General features: G+C 40.0%; 1 protein-coding gene across 1 annotated transcript in view; it reads right to left on the reverse strand.

The window, feature by feature from the left end:
• The window catches only part of LOC106588220 (low density lipoprotein receptor-related protein 12), a 39,675-nt gene extending 23,491 nt beyond the window's left edge, over nt 1-16,184 (reverse strand). Inside the window, exons 1-2 of the mRNA XM_014176997.3 lie at nt 14,733-16,184; nt 4,854-4,910 (exon numbers count right to left, since the gene is read on the reverse strand). Coding sequence (XP_014032472.1) covers nt 4,854-4,910; nt 14,733-14,811 — 136 coding nt within the window. The 5' untranslated portion in view covers nt 14,812-16,184. The remainder of the gene's footprint in view (nt 1-4,853; nt 4,911-14,732) is intronic.
• Nucleotides 16,185-22,107: the final 5,923 nt, after the last annotated feature.

Below are 22,107 nucleotides of genomic sequence, written 5' to 3' on the forward strand. Positions count from 1 at the left end.
CCCTGGTAGGTTGACTGACAACCTGAACCAGGTTGCAGGCACTAGTTACAGTTTGAAGCTTTTCTTGAGTGGGCAGCTTGATGAAAGCCAGTCATTATTACAAATCACACAGAAAACATACCTCTCTGTTGATATTACATACATTTATCAAGCACTTCACACGTTATCCAGATACTGACTGTTAGCACTTGGTGGTCTATGGCAGCTTCCCACAAGAATGGGCTTCAGGTGAGGCAGATGAACCTGTAGCCATATTACTTCCAACATAATTTAACATGAGATCCTCTGAGCTTTACAGGAATGTAGTTCTGAATATAAACAGCAACACCACCACTATTGGGATTTCTGTCTTTTCTGTTGATGCTATAACCATGTGGCTCAGTTGGTAGAGCTTGGCGTTTGATTCCCACGGGGGACCAGTACGAGAAAATGCATGAACTCACTCCTGTAAGTGGCTCTGGATAAGAGCATCTGCTAAATTACTAAAATGTAAAATGTATTGCTACCACTGTATCAAAAGGTATGATCTATTATCCATCCTCCTTATAAAACGTGTTTTGTTTACCAAAAAGGTATTGAAATTGTCAACAAAAGTTACACCCATTGAGCTGCAATAATCACATAGCCAGTTGTGAAGAGAAAGAATCCGGCTAAAGCATTCAATGACACGATTCAAAGAGGGCACAGGGCCAGATATGATGGGTATTTTATTATTGTCTAGCAGAGAATCAGTCAGCTCTTTAAAATCCAGTTTCAACTGTTCAGAGCTGACTTCATAATGTCATTAAAACCCACAAGGACTACGATAGAATCGATGTCCATGTCCTGACGTAGTACATTCGGGAGCAGCTTAGTAATGTCATTTACTCGATCTTCGGGAGAAGACATTGTTTCTGGTGCAAAAACAGTCACATTTCTTATCATGGAGCTGCCAAAATCACAGCTGGCGAGAAGGACGAGGAAATTCGCCCACTCCAACGCTTCACAGGATTCGGCGAATCCTTTAAGGATGGGCGAGACGCAGGATAACTTGAGTCAGTTGCTCCCGGTGCCTGGTGCAGGCCCGCTCGATCCAGAGCAGGGACGGAAGGTTGCCGACGCCGACATTGAAATCGTTGGGGAATGAGTAGGCACGGCGGCCGAGAGACACAGGTACCACCAGTAATGAAGGTGCAGGAAGATCAGGCTCCAGGGCGGCGAAACTATTAGTTGTTTGTATCTGACCGGGCCTGTCGTAGGGAGTGTAGCCTGCTTTGCGGCAGGCCGCTGTCTTCAGCTTCCATGGCTCGTAACATGCGACCATCATTGGATTTGCATGCTCCTCTTGCTGTGCTCCTTCGACTCCACTATCAGATAGGGGAGGAGAGGAAGAAGATGGCTCCCCTGGAGAGCGAACTCTGGGCAACACCGGCCAGTCGGACAACAACAAACGGCAAGGCAGAGATGCATCCAACAAGTGCGAACACCGTCCAGCTACCGGCGTAGAAAAGGTAAACATTCCAATCTGCGTTTCCCCCAGTTTCTTACGTAGGCTGGCAAATTCCTTGATCAAGGAAGCCACTTCAATCCTATAATCCTCGGCAAGCAAACAATTGCCACATTGGAACTCCGAGTGATTTGTATTTGTATTTACTATGGATCCCCATTAGCTCATGTAAAGGCAGAGCTACTCTTTTTGGGGTCCGGCAGAATTAAGGCAGTTATACACATTTAAAAACATTACAGAATTCACAACACACTAAGTGTGTGCCCTCAGGCGCATACTCCACAACACAAAATCCATGTGTGTGTATAGTGCGTATGTTATCATGTGTGTGTTACTTCACAGTCCCCGCTGTTCCATAAGGTGTATTTTTACCTGCTTTTTAAATCTGATTCTACTGCTTTCATCAGTTACCTGATGTGGAATAGAGTTCCATGTAGTCATGGCTCTATGTAGTAGTGTGCACCTCCCATAGTCTGTTCTGGACTTGGGGACCGTGAAGAGACCTCTGGTGGCATGTCTTGTGGGGTATGCATGGGTGTCCGAGCTGTGAGCTAGTATTTTAAACAGACAGCTCTGTACCTCTTACGAAGATTGACATGCATGTCATTATTGTTAGCTCTCCGTGTACTTTTAAGGGCCAGCCGTGCTGCCCTGTTCTCAGCCAACTGTAACTTTCCCAAGTCCCTCTTTGTGGCACCTGACCACACTACTGAACAGTAGTTCAGATGCAACAAAACCAGGGCCTGTAGGACCTGCCTTGTTGATAGTGCTGTTAACAAGGTAGAGCAACGCTTTATTATGGACAGACTTCTTCCCATCTTAGCTACTGTTGTGTCAACTTGATGCACCGGTACCGCTTGCCGTATGGAAGCAGAGAGCCTTTGAACAGGGTACGGTAGTAGGTGCCAGGCGCACCGGTTTGAGTGTGTCAAGAACTGCAACATTGCTGGATTTTTCACACTCAGCAGTTTTCCATGTGTATCAAGAATGGTCCACCACCCAAAGGAGATCGAGCCAACTTGACACAACTTTGGGAAGCATTGGAGTCAACATGGGCCACCATCCCTGTGGACCGCTTTCGACACCTTGTAGAGTCCATGCTTCGGCGAAATGAGGCTGTTCTGAGAGCAAAAAGGGGATGCAGATGTTCAGTGTATATTTGGCCATGTGTTTTAGGTTATTGTACTGCTGAAAGGTGCATTCATCTCCCAGTGTCTGTTGGAAAGACAACCAGGTATTCCTCGAGGATTATGCCTGTGCTTTGCTGTATTCCGTGTCTTTCAAGGACTCCCTAGTCCTTGCCGATGACAAGCATACCCATAACATGATGCAGCCACCACTATGCTTGAAATTATGAAGTGGTACTCAGTGATGTGTTGTGTTGGATTTGCCCCAAATCTTTAAGGACAGAAAGTTAATTTCTTTGCAGTATTACTTAGTGCCTTTTTGCAAACATGATGCAGGTTTTGGAATATTTTGTATTCTGTACAGGCTTCCTTTTCACACTGTCATTTAGGTTGGTATGCGTCGTAACAACAATGTTGTTGATCCATCCTCAGTTCTCTCATATCACAACCATTTTTTTTAAATGAGATTTTATTTAAATTAAACCTTTATTTAACTAGTCAAGTCAGTTAAGAACAAATTCTTATTTACAATGGCGGCACTGCCTTAGACCGCTGCGCCACTCGGGAGCCCGAACTCTGTAAGTGTTGAAATCACCATTGGCCTCATGGTGAAATCCCTGAGCAGTTTCCTTCCACTCCGGCAACTGAGTTAAGAAGGACGCATGCTTCTTTGTAGTGACTGGATGTATTGATATGTCATCCAAAGCCTATTTCATAACTTCACCATGCACAAAAGGATAATCAGTGTTTGCTTTTTTTGTTGTTACACATCTACCAATCGGTGTCCTTCTTTGCGAGGTATTGAAAAACCTCCCTGGTCTTTGTGGTTGAACCTGTGCTTGAAATTCACTACTCGATTGAGGGACCTTATAGATAATTGTATGTGTGGGGTAGTGTGATGGATAGTAATTCAAAAATCATATTAACCACATATTATTGAACACAGAATGAGTTTGCAACTTCTGTGATTTGTTAAGCATAGTTATAATCCTGAACTTAAGCTTGCCATAACAAAAGAGGTTGAATACTTGGACTCAAAACATTTCAGTTGTAATTTTTTTTTGTAATTTCTAGAAACAAAATTCGACTTTGATGTTACAGGGTATTGTGTGACACAAAATCTCAATTTAATTTAATTCATTTTAAATTCAGGCTGTAACAACATAATGTTGAAAAAATAAAGGGGTGTGAATACTTTTGAAAGGCACTGTATAAGCTAAAATAAATGATTTATTCAAAAAATGTATTAACCTCGTTTTTCATTAGGCTAGATGCTTCAACTGCCAGAGAGCTTCTGACAGGGCAAAAAAATCTTTTCACCATCAAAATAATTTCCCTATTCCAAATAGATATTGATGCGTGCAGCTATGGAAATACAATTTATGATCACTGTTACATTTTTTGTTGGGTAATATAATTTTGTTGGGCTACGAAAAAAAAGTCCTAACTTTTAAGTTTTATCATAATTTCAAAAAATTATTGCAAGAGATGTTTCCAAGCCAGGGCAAAACTTCCTCGAGCTAGTAAGTGAATGTCATTTTGTACAATGGAAATGTTATTCTTATGTCTGCATCAAATAGCCTGCAAGTCATGTAGCCAATAGAATATAGATTAGCCATACTGTGGACTACCATCACCCGTTGTGAGTTTGTCAAGACCAAAATGTCACTATGGAATCAGGAAAGTAGGCCACAATGTTCTTATTTATAGAGAGTGAAAAAACAGTTTGCTCCTGAGGGCCTATACAGTACAAGTCAAAAGTTTGGACACACCTACTCAAGGGTTTTTCTTTATTTTTACTATTTTCTACATAATATAATAATAGTGAACACATCAAAACTATGAAATAACACATATAGAATCATAAAGTAACCAAAAAAAGTGTTAAATCAAAATATATTTTAGATTCTTCAAAGTAGCCACCCTTTGCCTTGAGCGCTTTGCACACTCTTGGCATTCTCTCAACCAGCTTCACGAGGAATGCTTTTCCAAGTCTTGAAGGAATTCCCACATATGCTGAGCACTTGACTTGTTGGCAGCTTTTCCTTCAATCTGCAGTCAAACTCTGGTTGTTCTGTTCTGTTCATGCAAAAAGGCTATTCTGAAAGTCTGCTGTGGGCAACAATTGTAGTGTTTGGTTCTTTGCAGACAAAAACAAAGGCTGAGTTGTAAGTTAATGCCTACTGCCTACAAGCTCAGAGATAATCATAAATCATGTGATCTAGGCTAAATCAACTTACCATTAGAAAACCCCGATACGTAAACGTTCTCGTTGTGCTGGGAGCAAACTGCATTTCCTAGAAAAGATAAAACAAACAAAAAAAAAGGTTATTTTCTAATGAATGACTGTGTGATCACGAGATGGAGCTTTGGACTCATCTTTTGTGTAAACGGGGATAATTCATAACTCTGGCCCTTCTGAGGCAAGTCCACTGGTTCTAGGGCAAATGCAGATGTTGACCTATTGAATAAATGAAACCCAAGACTGCCTTTAGACATAGGCTACAAACAACACGTCGATTAACAGGCAACTGAAATTACATCTGTAGTCTTGCAGCAGGAGAATTTGAGAAGCTTTGAGACAGTGTGTAGGCTAATGTGTATGGGAACAACTGACAGTTAGAGAGGACGATTACACTTGCTTAAAGTGTCACACGTAAACATTGGTCAACAACTGAGTGGAAAATATTGGAAAGTGGAAAACTAACTAGGCTTAACATTCTTGCAGGTTATGAGTATCATAGAAAATGAAGAAAAAATATATGACTGAAAGAATGGATTCTACATGCCAATTGAAATATATACGACTGAACAGGCTAGGCTAATGGAAGACTTGAAGTACTTGGCTGCCTGGCCCTAGGCTTATGCCTTGTTATTAGCCAAGCTGTGAGCTGAGGGCATTTAGGCAATGTCGGGTGTGTGGTGCTGTGAGTGAGCATTAGAACAGAGCATCAATAATCTTCAGACAAACCCTCCGACATGTCCCAACAAAGGAAACAATGTTGTTAAACGACTAGTTTGACTACAGAACCACTGCTCCTTCCCTGGGGTAGCCTAGGAACTGACTAAAGGCAAATAAGACAAGGCTTTTGAAGGACTGAATCATTTGACTAGACAAACTACTTAGCAGTATTAACCTGTTGGGGCTAGGGGGCAGTATTTGCATGGCCGGATAAAAAAACGTACCCGATTTAAACTGGTTACTACTCTTGCCCAGAAACGAGAATATGCATATAATTAGTAGATTTGGATAGAAAACACTAAAGTTTCTAAAACTGTTTGAATGGTGTCTGTGAGTATAACAGAACTCATATGGCAGGCAAAAAACCTGAGAAGATTCCATACAAGAAGTGCCCTGTCTGACAATTGATTGTCCTTCTGTAGCCTCTCTATCGAAAATACAGCATCTCTGCTGTAACGTGACATTTTCTAAGGCTTCCATTGGCTCTCAGAAGGCGCCAGAAAGTGTAATGAGATGTCTGCAGTCTCTGGGCAAAGAACAGCAGCAGAGTTTGTTACTGGCCTGCCTGGGGACAGTGACACTGGAGATGCGCATTCATGTGAATTCTCCATTTTGTTCTTTCAGTCTTTGAATGAATACAACATCGCCCGGTTGGAATATTATCGCTATTTTACGAGAAAAATTGCATAAAATAGATTTTAAACAGTGTTTGACATGCTTCGAAGTACGGTAATGGACTGTTTTGAAATATTTTGTCACGAAATGCGCTCGCGCGTCACCCTTCGGATTGTGACCTGAACGCACGAACAAAATGGAGCTATTTGAATATAACTATGGATTATTTCGAACCAAAACAACATTTGTTGTTGAAGTAGAAGTCCTGGGAGTGCATTCTGACGAAGAACAGCAAAGGTAATCCCATTTTTCTTATAGTAAATCTGAGTTTGGTGAGGGCCAAAGTTGGTGGGTATCAAATTAGCTAGCCGTGATGGCTGGGCTATCTACTGAGAATATTGCAAAATGTGCTTTCGCCGAAAAGTTATTTTAAAATCTGACACCGCGATTGCATAAAGGAGTTCTGTATATATAATTCTTAAAATAATTGTTATGTATTTTGTGAACGTTTTATGCTGAGTAATAAAGTAAATTCACCGGAAGTTTGCAGTGTGTATGCTAGTTGCTAGTTCTGAACATCACATGCTAATGTAAAAAGCTGGTTTTTGATATAAATATGAACTTGATTGAACAAAACATGCATGTATTGTATAACATAATGTCCTAGGAGTGTCATCTGATGAAGATCATCAAAAGGTTAGTGCTGCATTTAGCTGTGTTTTTGGTTTTTGTGACGTATATATATGATTGCTTGAAAAATGGCTGTGTGGTTATTTCTGGCTATGTACTCTCCTAACATAATCTAATGTTTTGCTTTCGCTGTAAAGCCTTTTTGAAATCGGACAATGTGGTTAGATTAACGAGAGTCTTATCTTTCAAATGGTGTAAAATAGTCCTATGTTTGAGAACTTTGAATTATGACATTTTGTGGTTTTAAATTTGGCGCTCTGATGCGTCACTGGCTGTTGAATAGTGCGGGACGATTTCGTCCCACCTACCCTAGAGAGGTTAACCTATGACATGCTATTCTGAAAACGTCATCGCTCATGCCTCAATCAACTAAGGCTAGCTGCTAGGCCTACATGCCCATTATGGATGGTAGTGGGGAAAAAAACACCTCAGTAGGCATTTTGCATTCATTTAGTCGTTCCACCTCAAAAAGCACAAGAAAGAGGGTTGACACCCACCATCTCAGATTGTTATGAAATCGCTTCTGTTGTTAGAAACCGTTAAGATTAGAGTTCCTGCAACATCATTTTGTTGAAATATAATTTTGGCTCCGAGAAATTAAGCTAATTGATTGCACCCAATTTGGCCATTTTATAGGATTCATCTATAAGAGTACCTAACATCTGATTTGAATGGTCAAAAGCCACCCACGGACCCTCCACACCAATCCCCACCCCAACAACGAGTATACAGTATTTGACAAGTAGTATGGAGCTGCGGCTCTGAGTATTCTTTCTTCATCCTATGTAATGTGTTCTCAGTAAATTTGGTGATGTTGTTTTCCCCCCAGTTCAGAGAAATTAGTAAGTTAAGATGTTGGGTTTATGTCCCATCCTACATCCTGTGATTACCAGGTTCTGACCACTATAATGGTGCTGTTCCTCCTATTAGGTGATTCTTTAAAGAACCCACCCCCCTTTTGTCAAAAGTGATAATTCACCCAAATTACATATTGGTTTTCTTACCCTGTAAACAGTCCATTGACCAGGTATGACAGCAGCACATGCTATGTAATTTGGGTGAACTATCCCTTTAACAATGGGGGAGATTCTTTAAAATGGGGCAGAAACCCAACAACTACAATTACTAATTTTTCTGAACAGGGGGGAAAAAGCATTACATTTCATAGGATGAAGAAGCAATATTCCGAGCCATAGCTTCATACTACTTTTCAACTATAGAGAACTGATACCATATACACTTGTTGCTGGTGTGGGATCTCGGGGGTCCGTGGATGGCTTTTGAACCCTTCTTTGGATTCCTCATGTCTAACTCATTGTTAGAAAAAAAGTTTGGTCCAAATTGGATGTTTGCTAGTATAATTATTGAATATTATATCAATCTTATAAATTAAAATGGCCAATTTGGGTGCCATCAATCAGCTTAATTTCGCAGAGATCAAATTATATTTCTAAAAAATAATGTTTCTGGAATGCTTATCTTATGTTTCTAAATACAGAAATTATTCCAGAACAATCTGAGATGATACGTGTTATGGCTTGCTGAAATGACATGGAACGACCCAGTTAACAAATGTGGATTTAAATAGCTGCCTTTCACATGGGCTGAAATAAGAGAATTAGAAAGCTGACAAACCCCATAGAGACCTGGTACTGCTGATCAATATTTAAAGGTAACCCATCCTATGACAATCAAATCAAATGTTATGTCACATGCGCCAAATACAATGTGTGCAGACTTTACCGTGAAATGCTTGCTTAGGGACCTTTCCAAACGATGCAGTGTTTTTTTTAATGTCACACAACATTATGCAACAGATGTCTCAAGTTGAGGAAGCGTGCAATTGGCAAGTTGACTACAGGAAAGTCCACCAGAGCTGTTGCCAGAGAATGTAATGTTAATTTATTTACCGTAAGCCGCATCCAACGTCATTTTAGAGAATTTGGCAGTACGTCCAACCGGCCTCACAACTGCAGACCACGTGTATGGCGTTGTGTGGGTGAGCGGTTTGCTGATGCCAACGTTGTGAACAGAGAGCCCCGTGGTGGCTGTTTGGTTATGGTATGGGCAGGCAAGCATAAGCTACGGACAACGAACACGAGATCCTTAGGCCCATTGTCGTGCCATTTATCCACTGCCATCAACTCTTGTTTCAGTACGATAATGTACAGCCCCATGTTGTATACTATTTCTGGAAGCTGAACATTTCCCAGTTCTATTATGGCCTGCATACTCTGCAGACGTCACCCACTGAGCATGTTTGGGATGCTCTGGATTGACGTGTACAACAGTTGTGTTCCAGTTCCCGACAATATCCAGCAACTTCACAGAGCCATTCAAGAGGAGTGGGACAACATTCCACAGGCCTCAATCAACAGCCTGATCAACTCTATGCGAAGGAGATGTGTCGCGCTGCATTAGGCAAATGGTGGTCACACCATATATATTTATTTTTTTTAACATCATGACCCTACTTTTTTTTTTTATATACATCTGTGACCAAAAGATGCATATTTGTATTCCCAGTTATGTGAAATACATAGATTAAGGCCTAATTAATTTATTTCAATTGAATGATTTCTTTATATGAACGGTTACTCAGTAAAATCTTTGAAATTGTTTCATGTTGCGTTTATATTTTGTTCAGGACATTTTTGGCTATTGAACTTCAGTAAAGTGAAGTGGATCAACACCTGGTAACATACTTACGGTAAAATAATGACATCATGGGTCCTTGATCTGTACTATACAGAAATGCATAATTATGAGGGCCTTTCTATAAACCAGGGTACCAGTGAGGATTTCCTACACTGGACAACTTGTTGCAGCTGTTGACAAGTCAATGACAATGTGCCATTTTTTCCCCCATGTAATTACATAGCTATATTCAATAAAATTCAAGAGTTGATTTAAAACCTGTTTAACCCTTTATCATGGTTGTCTTGACGGATTGTCCAAAATCGTGTGACATAAAATATTACTTTTCTGTCCTTGCATTTATGACAGTGTAAATTGTTGTCATACATTTTAAGCAGTTAATTTTGACATTGAAGTTGAACCCTGTAAGAATCCTGGATACAGCTGTTGGACAGTTTTTTTGTATAGAGATCTCAGAAATGCAGTGTAACTATGTAACATTTTGTGTCTCCTTGTGTTGATACAGGGTGATTTTTTTTTGCATGGGCACACAAATTCCAAATGATGTATGAGATTGCAAAATTGAATGCTTCTAACCGAGTCACCTTACCTTGATATTTAAAACTTAAATCGATATTTTCATTAACGTGGTTCTTTCTTAATTATGCAAAATAGTTACACCGTGACATCTGATCCAGGAAGGAATTTTCAGAATGACACTCAAGTGACGAACAGCTGTTGTGATGGGCTGTTGTTGCATCGCAGGCACTAAGTACTGGAAAAAAAGGCATTTGCAAGAAATGTCAAGAATATTTTGGTGTCTCATTCGTTACTTGAATAGGCCGATCTTGAAAACCTGACATTTCCTCAATTTAGTTCTTGAAAAGTCCTTGTAATTATTTTAGCCAATTTTAAGTTCTCCTACTCCCTTAGAATTATCTGTGATTTCATTTTTGATCAGTTTTTTGTGAGATGTGACCATTTTCTTTGTTTCACAAGCTTCAATTGAAGGGTGTTGCGCTACATTGTTGCGGTAAAACCAAATGCAGTTATTAAGAGGACAAAAATATCTGTTGCCTTCAACTTGGATTTCCATACACATCCTTCCATTTAAAAAAGGAACCTGTTTTTTGGTAACTTTCTCATCATAAAAACAGCAATGGTGAGCTTAATGCTACTGCTATTCATGACTTTATTATGTGTCCCTGCGTCGACCTGTCTATCAATGCATTCGCAAGGCCTAAAAAATGCATTATTCTGGTAATGGCTACTTTTTGAATGCTGGGAGAGGTGGGGGGGTTCTATATTAGGCCCTATATGTACAATTATATGAATTATACCATTGTATAACATTGAAATCCCTTGGATTTGACTTGCCAATGTCTGTATGAACCCTCTTTAAAGGATGTATAGTCCTAGGCCTATGTTGTTGTATAGGTGGTGTTATGGGCAAATTTGCATATATTCACTTTTATTCCTCTAACTACACATGTGGAACTGCATGAAACACTCCCCCCCCCCCCAACCCATTTAAAACGTTGATTCCAATGTGACACATTGGCCCTATTATTTATTTATAAGGCAGAAAAATGTAATATCCTCCATGTTTGGGTATTATTCTACACACTAGCTATTATTCTAATGAAGTCGGCCCCCAAACAAGATCAAATTTGGTTGGTCCAGAATGGACCTAATATCTACCAATCTTAGACATGACTATGTTCAAGAAGTTTGGACATCACAGTATAGCACAGTAGAGTACAGCAGACTAGAGTACAGCACAGCAGAGTATAGTTCAGTACAGCAGACCATGAAAAAAATCTGTGTTTTATATTAAAAGTCAACAGCGATCATGAGCATGCAACTAAGGTTTTTCATCACACAAAATAAATTAATGCCAAACATTTGGCAGTAAATAGCTTCATTTTCATCAGTTGACAATAGAAGTGTAATGCTATTTGGCTAGCAGCTACACAAATAAATTAGCTTACAATGAAAAAGCAAGGTCTTTTTTGCAAAACGAAGCATGTACATCACATTTCTAATGTTTATCATAGAATGATTGTAACCATCTACATTTCCTAATGTTTTGCTTGAAGTTAATCTTGCATTTTACCGGATAAAAGTACACCGAGAAAATTAGCACATCATAGCGCTGTCTGCTGATAGAATGCCCGTTTGTGAATACGTGAATTTGCTTAGTCTGACGACATCCGAGCGGAAAAGTGCAACTGAAGCACAACATTTTTCTGAAGCCGAGCAGATATTACAATAACATTTTAGATTTGTGCTTACAAAATACAGCAAGATATTTATTTAGTGTTTTATTTTTAGCTTTAATTTTTAATTCTCAGAATTCTGTGTTAATGCGACCCCTGGTACAGTAGAGTACAGTAAAGAGTACAGTTCTGTATATTACATTATACTGTATCCTACTCATTTGTGCTCTACTGTACCATACTCTACTGCAACTGTGGTTTGGGATTACTAGGATTTCCCCATTGTGGCCAATTCAATTGCAGTCAGTTTGTTCCAGATTTTTCAGTCACTGTTACCGATTCATAAACAAAATTGTTATCAGTAAAAACACTAAGCGGTATGTCTACCTATACTTATTACTTCTGTGAACTTTCATAATTCTCCCTCATGCGGGAGAGAAATAAGAAAATATCATAAAGATATGTGGGTAATTGGAAAGTGATGGGGGGGGGGGGGGGGGGAAATCGGCAGTTACAAACTGCAATATAATTTTGGACAATATGTCAATACCAAGACTCAAAGTATCGATTTGTAAAATAATAAAATGCCAGGCAGCGTTAGCGAGCACTAGTTGGCTGTACCTGTGCAAAAACTCTGGTATTTTTCATCCTATAACTTGTTCTACAGCTTTTTAAATAGTGAGCCAACATGTTTTCAGCACTTTTATTTCCATGACTGATCAAAACTCATTCTGGCACCCCAATGGTGGAACAAGCTCCCTCACGACGCCAGGACAGCGGAGTCAATCACCACCTTCCGGAGACACCTGAAACCCCACCTCTTTAAGGAATACCTAGGATAGGATAAAGTAATCCTTCTAACCCCCCCCCCCCTTAAAAGATTTAGATGCACTATTGTAAAGTGGTTGTTCCACTGGATATCATAAGGTGAATGCACCATTTTGTAAGTCGCTCTGGATAAGAGCGTCTGCTAAATGACTTAAATGTAAATGTAATTTTCTCATGTCCCTGCAGCAGACATATACAGTGCATTCGGAAAGTATTCAGACCCCTTGACTTTTCCACATTTGTTACGTTACAGCCTTATTCTAAAATGTATTAAATGTAATTTTTTCCATCAATCTCCACACAAAACCCCATAATGACAAAGCAAAAACAGGTTTAGATATTTTTGCAAATCTATTAAAAATAAAAAACTGAAATATCACATTTACATAAGTATTCAGACCCTTTACTCAGTACTTTGTTGAAACACCTTTGGCAGCGATTACAGCCTTGAGTCTTCTTGGATATGACGCTACAAGTTTGGCACACCTGTATTTGGGTAGTTTCTCCCATTTTTCTCTGCAGATTCTCTGTCAGGTTGGATGGGGAGCATCGCTGCACAGCTATTTTCAGGTCTCTCCAGAGATGTTCGATCAGGTTCAAGTCCAGGCTCTGGTTGAGCCACTCAAGGACATTCAGAGACTTGTCCTGAAGCCACACCTGCGTTGTCTTGGCTGTGTTCTTAGGGTTGTTGTCCTGTTGGAAGGTGAACCTTTGCCCCAGTCTGAGGTCCTGAGCGCTCTGGAGCAGGTTTTCATCAAGGATCTCTCTGTACTGTGCTACGTTCATCTTTCCCTTGATCCTGACTAGTCTCTCAGTCCCTGCCGCTGAAAGACATCTCCACAGCATGATGCTGCCTCCACCATGCTTCACCGTAGGGATGGTGCCAGGTTTCTTCCAGACGTGACGATTAGCATTCATGTCAAAAAGTTCAATCTTGGTTTCATCAGAACAGAGAATCTTGTTTCTCACGGTCTGAGTCCTTTAGGTGCCTTTCGGCAAACTCCAAGCGGGCTGTCATGTGCCTTTTACTGAGGAGTGGCTTCTCTCTGGCCACTCTACCATAAAGGCCTGATTGGTGGAGTGCTGCAGAGATGGTTGACCTTCTGGAAGGTTCTCCCATCTCCACAGAGGAATGCTGGAGCTCTGTCAGAGTGACTATCTGGTTCTTGGTCACCTCCCTGACCAAGGCCCTTCTCCACCGATTGCTCAGTTTTGCCAGGCAGCCAGCTCTAGGGGGAGTCTTGGTGGTTCCAAACTTCTTCCATTCAAGAATGATGGAGGCCACTGTGTTCTTGGGGACCTTCAATGCTGCAGACATGTTTTGGTACCCTTCCCCAGATTTGTGCATCGATACAATTCTGTCTCTGAGCTCTACGGACAATTCCTTCGACCCCATGGCTTGGTTTTTGCTCTGACAACTGTGGGACCGTATATAGAGAGATGTGTGCCTTTCCAAATCATGTCCAATACATTTAATTTACCACAGGGGGACTCCAAGTTGTATAAACATCTCAAGGATGATCAATGGAAACATGATGCACCTGAGCTCAATTACGAGTCTCATAGCAAAGGGTCTGAATACTTATGCAAATACAACATTTCTGTTATTAATTTTAATACATTTCTGAAAATGTCTAAAAACCTGTTTTTGCTTTGTCATTCTGTGAAGATTGGTGACGGGAAAAAATATTTAATCAATTTTAGAATATGGCTGTAAAGTAACAAATTGTGGAAAAAGTCAAGGGGTCTGAATACTTTCCCGAATGCACTGTAGTGAGCAATATGATTGGAACATCAAATCACAAGAAAATCCCAGTATCGAATCGCAATACATATAGCATTGTGAGAATCTCCCAAAATATACACTTAGCTTTCATTTGACACCAAATGTTATATGCGCCTATAAACTTCAAGTTACATTTCAGTCATTTAGCAGACGCAACTTAGAGCATACATTTTCATACTGGTCCACTGTGGGAATCGAAACCCACAACCCTGGCTTATCTAGCGACATGCTCTACCAACTGAGCTACACAGGACTAACTCGGTGTGCATGGGTCCTTTTAGATGGAAATGACCATATCCTGTTGTGTGCTTCAGTGTGTTTGAGTTGCTGTGGTATAGATTGTATGAGAGTTGTAACAAATATTTAGTTATTAAATACTTACCAGTGAATATGAGGACCATGTGTAGAGATATCCATGAAGAAGATGAAATCCCATTTGAGCTCAAAGTGTAGTAGGCCATTATAGCTAATGAACTAGGCCTAATTATATTTGTTGCTATGTTGTTACTTGTTACAATGTTCCCAAAAATTTAACTAAGCAACCTCTCTTTGGTGTCCCAAAAACATTTAGGCAGTGACAAAAACAAAAGCAACCAATGAGATTGCTACGGATTTAAAGTTATTTCAACTAACGTTTGCCAATTCCTTTCTGGCCAGACAACTGACAGTGATTTACAATCAATTATACAGCCAATACAGATCTTATACAGTTATCTTGCTAGCTAGATGACAATGAAGAAACAATATACTATAGCCGTCTTGACAAAATACTGCAATCAAACCGTTAAACACGACAGTGCGTTGTAACTGGCTGGTTAGTTAGTTAGCTAGTATAACAACAAAATAGCGACATTGAATTTTAGCTAATCAAACTGCTAGCTAACGATTACTCTTATGTAAGCTATCTATCTATTCCTAGCCAATATTAATCCATCGTCACATTACATGTGTAGATATATGTGACACCCCATCTCCTAGTATGATATTAACCTTTGTGTTATGCATTGTTCCAGAACAGAGGAAAATACAAAGGCATTGCTAGCAACACAGTCAACTCCAACGTTAACTAGCTAACGTTAGCTACTAGAACTCCCCTTTGTGTTAGCTAGCTAACGTTAGTGATCAACGCAAACGTTAGCTATCGTTTAACAAAGATAGCTAGCTGGGTTAGCACAATGACGTTTCATTACCAACATTGAAATCGCACATAAATGTCACTGAATGTAAACTAGAAAAATAAATACAATATAACCGAAAGATAACTGTGAACTAAAAAACAAAAGAGCGTTGCAATCCCTCTTCTCGTTTTACGCCTCCACAACCTCCCAAATGCTAGCTACAAGCTAGCCTGCTAACGTAAGCTAGCTTCCAAAGCAATGGCAGAACGGAACAAAAATATTCATGAGGTATCCTTGAAATGTCACTTCACTGTCTTCTTCTAGTGGTGTCTAAAATGTTTATTTAGAGTTTCATCATCATTGAAAATGTTATAAAGCATAAGCCCCCTAAAACTCCGGGCCCTAACCTGTATGTAACAGTACACCCCGTCGTAGCCACAACTAGCTATGAATCGGCCGAATGTTGTTACAGCCGGGGTATCGGTGGTATCAGTATCATCATTATCATCATCCCCTTCTGCTTCTTCTTGTGCGTTTCCGGCAGACTAGACGCTGTATTGCTGCCTTTCTCAGGTCGGAGTGCGAATTACACATTTAAATGTCTAAAAAACGTCACCCGTAGGTGCAGGCCGGTAGAATAGGGAAACGACAAAAGCTTCCTTGCCATTTTTCTCTGCCTGTCGTTTTGAGTCCACAATTGTTACAAGTTTAAATGTGGTTACACCCGACTCAGCCAGCTCACAGAAAAATGTCTTCCTATGCTCAGCATGCCACCTGCAATATAACAGGACATGCTTCACAGTCTCTACCTCCCCATAATCCTCACATTTCCCATCTGGTGTTTCCCCACTAATAACCCACTTCCCAATGACCCAACCTCAACCTCGTGGACAGAACCCCACCCCTCCTTTCACTCCCCATGAGCGTCATTTATAACCATTGCGTAAATGTAACACAAAATATCTGCATGCGTCATTTCTGAAAAGATTGCGCATGTACACAAATATTGAGATTTGTAAACTTGGTGCACGCCATACATACGCATGTTTCCCATTATAATCAGATCTGTCGTGAAACAGTGCGCTCGCGAACGAGCCTTTCATGCTGACCATAACACTCGGTATACCTTGGAAGTATTGGAATTAGGCCAAGATTGTATCTAAGGAAATCGCAATGCATGGCGAACTTGGTCAAATGTCTTTGGAGGGGTTGGCAGAATGTTTTTTAATTTTTTTTAAGTGACACTTGCTGTATCTGAAAGACAAAAACAATTGCACATTGTTGTGGACCAGTAAACAGATGTTTTATATTTGTGTTTTATTTTTACTTTTTCCGAACATAAATATTGTAATGAAACAGGGAGGGAGCAGGTCTCGAACCCTCGACTTTCTAGTCCAGCGCCGCAAAAGCATGCTCGTGCGGAAGAGTCGATATCCGCGTTTATAAACCCAGGGTCGTTACAATATGCCGCACTGCCTGTAAATTCTGAAATATTTTCCACTCAGAAAACTGACTTACAGTAGGCCTACTTAGGCCTACTTACAGTGGTAGCCTACCCACTTAAACTGTTTATTCGCTTAAAAAAAACAACATTGAAATTATAATATCTAAAGAGCACAATGATAGATACGCATGGTAATTTGTTGTATGGCTGCTACAAGAATATTAATTAAAAATGGCCAGAAAAGGTGAGGAATTTATTCTGCAATGGTTATAATAGTGTACGTATTATGTTTATATATGAAATAATGTCTATTCGAGAAATTTGACATTACAGTATTCGGCCGCAGTAGCTTACAAACGTCAATGGAAAAGGTAAACCGTCTGTTCAACCAGTAAACTGCGCTTTGGATCGGATCAAACAGTGCAAAATACTTGAAATATCTAAATCAAATCTTATTTGTCACATACAGTTGAAGTCGGAAGTTTACATACACCTTCGCCAAATACATTTAAACTCAGTTTTTCACAATTCCTGACATTTAATCCTAGTAAAAATTCCCTGTCTTAGGTCAATTAGGATCACCACTTTATTTTAAGAATGTGAAATGTCGGAATAATAGTAGAGAAAATTACTTATTTCAGCTTTTATTTCTTTCATCACATTCCCAGTGGGTCAGAAGTTTACATACACTCAATTAGTATTTGGTAGAATTGACTTTAAATTGTGTCACGCCCTGACCTTAGAGCCGTGTTTTTTCTCTATTTGGTTAGGTCAGGGTGTGGGGTGGGCATTCTATTTCTTTGTTTTGGCCGAGTATGGTTTCCAATCAGAGGCAGCTGTCTATCATTGTCTCTGATTGGGAATCATACTTAGGCAGCCTTTTTCTCACCTGTGTTTGTGGGTAGTTGTTTTCTGTTTTGCATAGTGTACCTGACGGAACTGTTCGGCTTTTCATTTTGTTCGAGTGTTTTCATAGTTAAATAAAATCATGAGCACTTACCACGCTGCGCTTTGGTCCCATTCTTCTGACGAACGCTGTTACAAATTGTTTAACTTGGGTCACATGTTTTGGGTAGCCTTCCACAAGCTTCCCACAATGCGTTGGATGAACTTTGGCCCATTCTTCCTGACAGAGCTGGTGTAACTGAGTCAGGTTTTTAGGCCTCCGTGCTCTCACACGCTTTTTCAGTTCTGCACATGTAGCATTGCGATCTGTAGTACTCCCCATCCTGAGGTTAGACCTCTGAGCACGGTTAGTGCTGTCTGTGACATTCCTGCTAGGTTTTTGGGTGAGGGTGTTCGAACTAGACTAGGTAGATTTATTAAGCCAGTGAATAGGCTAATCCAAACTATGTCTACACAGGAAATGAAACAGTTCTTGGTTTCTCAGTGACGGTAGGATATTGCCTACCTTTATATATTATATATATATATATATATATATATATATGTAGTAATCTAAGCGTGTCTTAGAATGATTTGTGGATTTGTCTATATTTGACAATTCATGTAACTTTGTGTGTAGTCCACCGGCATAAAATGTATATGGCATTTTTCATATACGTGTAACGCCCTGGCCATAGAGAGGGGTTCTTTGTTCTTTATTTTGGTTAGGCCAGGGTGTTACATTGGGCGGGCGTTCTATGTTCTTTTTCTATGTTTTTGTATTTCTTTGTTTTGGGCCGTGTGTGGCTCCCAATCAGGCACAGCTGAAGTTCGTTGTTGTTGATTGGGAGTCACACATAAAGTGCATGTTTTTCCGTTGGGGTTTTGTGGGTAATTGTTTCTGTCATTTTGTTTCACCTGACAGGACTGTTTGGCTGTCAGTTTCTTGTTTTGTAATTGTAGAGTGTTCCGTCTTTAAGAATTAAATAAGATGAACACTAACTCCGCTGCGTTTTGGTCCACTCTCTCTCAAGACAGCCGTTACAATACGGAATAAGGGATTAGCTACCCCTTATTTTTCCTAATCCTTCACAGGATAGCTTTTCACCTGATCAACCATTTGTGGGTCTAGAATTAAGGGACTACACTGGGTTACTCTGTCGTACTGTGGGTGTGAAATGTTTTTTTTTCTCTTTGCTTTGTTACCTTCGAGGTAATGTGTTTTGTTTTGTGCCTATAATCTAGTGTTAAACAGTGGGGGTGAATGTAGCAGTGTGATGTTGTTCCCCTAGATTATGCACCAAATTGCACACAAGGACCAATTCAAATAGGCCAGGTCAAGAGGGCATGTTAATAATTTGATAATAATAATTCAGTGTGTTTTTGAAAATGTATTTACAGCTGCATAGCTAATGTTATTTTTGGTATACAAACACTTTCATATCTATATTGTACATACACGTGATTGTAAAAGTTTTGTATATTTTGGTTTGGTCCATCGCGGGTTATCTGTATTTCCGTACCTGCTTATTGTTCTCTTTTGCCTGACCTTCGGCTAGCGAGGTATGTTGTCCTTGGCTCAGCAATTGTTCAATATAAAACCGTGGTAATGTTACACAATGTGCTGTTATGCAACAATAAGTTTTGTTACAATGTGGACAATGTAAAGATTGATGTTAACAAGTTTTACCCGAGCTCGCTAACTAGGGTACCTATGTTAACTTGTGAGTACTTGGGACAGTGTTTGAGTGAGTTTCCATGTGCTCGCGCAGGTTCCTGAGAGCTGTGACTGTGCCAAGGGCTAAAATATTGTGTGTTGTTTCTTCGTGTGCAGGGCAAATAAAAAAATCTAACCAGCAGACCTCCAGTTGTTGCAGTGTCCTACTTAAATCACACAATGCAGAACGAACCACACTACAAACTGGTGCCACGACCACACTACAAACTGGTGCCACAACGACTGGTCAGCTCAAGCCGACCACCGGAACTGTGCATGGGGATGAGGTGCGAGATCTGCGCATGCGCACTTGTTGATAGTTTGCTGTAAGTGAATATATACTGTAAATAGTTAAGGTGAATGTAGCATATTCACTAGATAAGGGTATTTGTGTTTATTTGCATGTTTTGAAGGAATTTGTTTATTGTAATTTTTTTGGTTGTATTTGAATGAAGTAAATTACGTTGTATTTTAGTGCTATATTGAGCCATGGAAGACTCTCAATTCCATAAAATGAGTTATGCTGGGGATTTTGGTGTGGGTAGAGGGAGGGGTGTCCTTGCATTTACACCAATTGTACAGTCAGCTCCTGGGAGTAGAGTTCTCTTTAGTGTTTGCTAGTCCTGAGTTTACAAGCACTGGGAGGGGTAGGCTGTTTACTCCACCTGACCAGGGTATCCCACCTGTCTTTTGGTGTACCATCATCCCCAGTTCTCAGTAGTAATGGGACACCTCCGAGTGAGCTTAGTGACCATATTAAAACTTCTTATGGATCAAATCCCGTTAACGGGATCGATTTGACATCATCCGGTGAAAATGCAGAGCGCAAAATTAAAAAGAAATTATTAGAAATATTTAACTTTCATACATTCACAAGTGCAATACACCAAATTAAAGCTTAACTTCTTGTTAATCTTACATCTAGACGTTCCGCTAGCGGAACACCTGCTCCAATATCCAATGATGGGCGTGGCGCGAAATACAAATTCCTCTAAAATCCCAAAACTTCCATTTTTCAAACATATGACTATTTCACAGCATTTTAAAGATAAGACTCTCCTTTATCTAACCACACTGTCCGATTTCAAAAAGGCTTTACAACGAAAGCAAAACATTAGATTATGTCAGCAGAGTACCCAGCCAGAAATAATCAGACTACCCATTTTTCAAGCTAGCATATAATGTCACAAAAAACAAAACCACAGCTAAATGCAGCACTAACCTTTGATGATCTTCATTAGATGACAACCCTAGGACATTATGTTATACAATGCATGCATGTTTTGTTCAATCAAGTTCATATTTATATCAAAACCCAGCTTTTTTACATTAGCATGTGACGTTCAGAACTAGCATACCCCCCGCAAACCTCCGGTGAATTTACTAAATTACTCACGATAAACGTTCACAAAAACCATAACAATTATTTTAAGAATTATAGATACAGAACTCCTCTATGCACTCGATATGTCCGATTTTAAAATAGCTTTTCGGTGAAGGCACATTTTACAATATTCTCAGTAGATAGCCCAGCCATCACGGCTAGCCATTTAGACACCGACCAAGTTTAGCCCTGACCAAAATTAGATTTACTATTAGAAAAGTTTGATTACCTTTGATGTTCTTCGTCAGAATGCACTCCCAGGACTGCTACTTCAATAACAAATGTTGGTTTGGTCCAAAATAATCCATAGTTATGTCCAACAGCGGCGTTTTGTTCGTGCGTTCTAGACACTATCCGAATGGTAAATAAGGGTCGTGCGCATGGCGCATTTCGTGACAAAAGATTTCTAAATATTTCATTACCGTACTTCGAAGCATGTCAACCGCTGTTTAAAATCAATTTTTATGCCATTTTTCTCGTAAAAAAGCGATAATATTCCGACCGGGAATCTGCCTTTCGGTAAATAGAGGGAAAAACAGAAAGACGGGGTTGGCCAGTGCACGCGCCTAAGCCCACTGTCCCCTGATCGGCCACTTGACAAACGCGATAATGTGTTTCAGCCAGGGCTTTGAATTACGTCATTCAGCTTTTTCCCGGGCTCTGAGAGCCCATTGGAGCCGTAGGAAGTGTCACGTAACAGCAGAGATCCTTTGTAATGGATAGAGATGACAAAGAAGGCTAAGAAATGGTCAGACAGGGTTCTTCCTGTACAGAATCTTCTCAGGTTTTGGCCTGCCAAATGAGTTGTTATACTCACAGACACCATTCAAACAGTTTTAGAAACTTTGGAGTGTTTTCTATCCAAAGCTAATAATTATATGCATATTCTAGTTTCTGGTCTGGAGTAATATTCAGATTAAATCGGCTACGTTTTTTATCCAGCCGTGAAAATACTGCCCCCTAGTCATAACAGGTTAATCTAGCCACCATGTCAGATTTCAAAAAGGCTTTACGGCGAAAGCAAACCATGCTATTATCTGAGGACAGCGCCCAGCATACCAACACATGAAAATCAGATTTCAACCCGCCAGGCGTGACACAAAACTCAGAAATAACGATATAATTCATGCCTTACCACTGAAGAACTTCTTCTGATGTCCCATAAACATCACAAGTGGTCCTTTTGTTCGATTAATTCCGTCGTTATAT

Source organism: Salmo salar, chromosome 27 (genome assembly GCF_965601325.2).
Source record: "Salmo salar chromosome 27, fSalSal1, whole genome shotgun sequence".
In the NCBI taxonomy this organism is placed as follows: domain Eukaryota; kingdom Metazoa; phylum Chordata; class Actinopteri; order Salmoniformes; family Salmonidae; genus Salmo; species Salmo salar.